General features: G+C 42.5%; 1 protein-coding gene across 1 annotated transcript in view; it reads right to left on the bottom strand.

Moving 5' to 3' along the window:
• Window positions 1–2,500, bottom strand: part of LOC128700606 (uncharacterized) — an 87,304-nt gene that overhangs the window by 5,302 nt on the left and 79,502 nt on the right. The window contains exons 9-11 of the mRNA XM_053793889.2: window positions 2,187–2,254; window positions 927–1,010; window positions 1–71 (exon numbers count right to left, since the gene is read on the bottom strand). The exon at window positions 1–71 is cut by the window's left edge and continues 94 nt beyond it. Coding sequence (XP_053649864.2) covers window positions 1–71; window positions 927–1,010; window positions 2,187–2,254 — 223 coding nt within the window. The remainder of the gene's footprint in view (window positions 72–926; window positions 1,011–2,186; window positions 2,255–2,500) is intronic.

Raw genomic sequence — 2,500 nt, 5'->3', positions numbered from 1 at the left:
CTGGGCATCAGGTATAACCCCGGTATACTCCCCAGTGATGGGGCACCCTGATAGGTTCTCCGGGTCCAGACCTGCAACATAGGGTAAGGAAGATGGGGTAAGAAGATAGGGAAGGGAGAGGGGTTATTTTGGGGTGTTTTGAGGTGGTGGGGAAAAATTGGAGGAAGAATTGTACCGTGACCGGTACAATATGCAAATAACCCTCATCGTCACATTAGTTTGACATTGTAAATGGTTCAAGTCGAACCGAAACGTCGTCGTAAGCTCCTCTCTATGTGCCTGCTATTTGTGTGTGCTATCTCTTCGTTTGACATAGATAATTGGTGATGCTGGAGAATAAGAATCACAACACCGCGACTATAACAATTCATAACTACTCCACAAGTTGCCAATGAAAACTAAATGACGTTATCATCACCATTGTAGACGTGATGATTGTTCCAGCAAGGATCGAAAAGTCGTCTAGTTTCCATTTCCAACTTGTGGGTTAGCTGTGTACATCCAGTGTTCTTGGAATTACTCGTTCTTTAAATGGTTTACACACTTGCCTCAATGAATGTGAAAGAATTCTCTTTCTGAGAGTTATTGTAAAATACAACAAGAGAAACTTGGCACTTTCTTTTATCTTCCACTGTCTTCTGTGTGCTTTTCTAGTCTTCATATTTTGTCCATATAATTGCACATGTGTCAAGATCATCATCTGGCTGGAACTGAATACCACTGATACACAGCTAAGTGTTGTCATTCAGCAGTCGCACTTATTCCCTGGGTAGTATTGAATATTGTTTGAAAAAGCTAGCTCTTTCTTGGCTTCTAAAATATAACAAGAGGAAATTTTGCCCTTTCTTTGACTTGTACTATAAAACAAGAAGGAATTTTGCCCTTTCTGTGACTTAATCTACAAGACAAGAAGCAGGTGTACTCACGTCCTTGCGTTGACCACTCTTGTCCACGGAACATATCGTCGGAGCACACCCTGGAGGCGTTGTACTGAGCGCTGGGGTAGGCTGCTGTGGAAGGTAACCCAACAAAGAGGGTAGAGGTTAGAATCGTCTGCCTGGCTCCTCGTCGTGGCAACTCACTGGCCATACTTATTGACCCACGGACATAATTCAGCACGAAATGGAGGCTTGATCCTCCGTCAGGCCTCTGATTAGTCAAGCTGTTAGTGATCCCTCAGGTAATCATTGAGGACAGGTCGCATGATACAGGGTCACCATATTTTAATTGATCACTATGTAAAGTAAAAGGACACAAGTGCAACATATTGTCGGTATTTCTACCAACATATATACAATTGATCACTAATACAACTAGTGATAATAGAAGCCTTACGCAAACCAATGAAAATTATTAGATAATAGACACAGAGAGATCCTTTATTGACAACGTTTCGCTCACGCAGTGAGCTTTTTCAGGTCACTGTTTTCGACTGCCATTGATTTTATAATGACTTTGTTTAATACCATTTCTCTCCAAACAAATAAACATAGATTAGAACAGTGCATGGGTGGGAGAGGTTGAATTTAAATGAAACCTTCCTAGGATAGGCCAGTAGGCCTACTGCAGTAATTCTCTCTTATACCGAGAGAGGGAACATACAGTAGAGGCATCACTGTGCTCCCCGAGGTTCCTAACAACATGATAATAACAAACTTCTTTTCTAGTGAAAGTCAACTTTAACTTTACTTATCTCTGCTAAGAAGTCTCAGGAGGTACGTTCATCAGACTTAGTGTGCAGTTCTGGCATGCTATTCCGGAGACGTTTCGCCCACCTCGAACTTCATCGTTTCAGATAAAGTCGCTGGTGGACGAAATGACTTAGAAATACCATAAATCTCACATTTGTGTATTATTCACATACTTGTATTTATATTCTAACATGAGACTTACACGTCTTCAGGTGAGTATTTCAGAAAAAAAAATTATTGGCATTATACGTGTAAGTCATTCCCAGGAACAAGATGGAAGGCCCTTGCCTCAGTGATGACATACACTGCTAACAAGGTGACGAACCAGACGCATGTGCAACACCAAGACCCAGCCACTGGCCATCTCAAAACTGCTTCTACCACTGCCTCCAGTGTTATTCTTCGTCTCTATTCTGGCGAAGGTTACGGCAATAAAGATACCCAAGTGTTGCACCTGCGTCTTATTCTCCATCAGAGTAAGAGCTGAACACTTACCCATCTGGTACTCAATGACGTTGACAGCTCTCTTCTTGATCCAGATGCAGCTGAACTCCTCGTCCCCACTGTGGGAGACAAAACATAACTCTCAGGCACCGCAGAATAGGGACGCAGGTTGACGTCTTCACATATTGCACGACAGTGCATTCAGGAAGAAGGGGGGAAAAAAGTGTACTGACGATGTGGATTTAATATAAGGAATGCAAAGAAGGAAGGAAAGTGACAGACTACACGTGTGGTCAAACACGAGGCCCAACCATAATTACAAGATCATACAAATCGGAGAGTACACAGAGTACAGAGCGTGCAAG

This window comes from Cherax quadricarinatus, chromosome 20 (assembly GCF_038502225.1).
Source record: "Cherax quadricarinatus isolate ZL_2023a chromosome 20, ASM3850222v1, whole genome shotgun sequence".
Classification (NCBI taxonomy): domain Eukaryota; kingdom Metazoa; phylum Arthropoda; class Malacostraca; order Decapoda; family Parastacidae; genus Cherax; species Cherax quadricarinatus.
The sequence above is the reverse complement of the archived record's forward strand: the minus strand, read 5'-3'. Positions and strand labels throughout refer to the sequence as shown.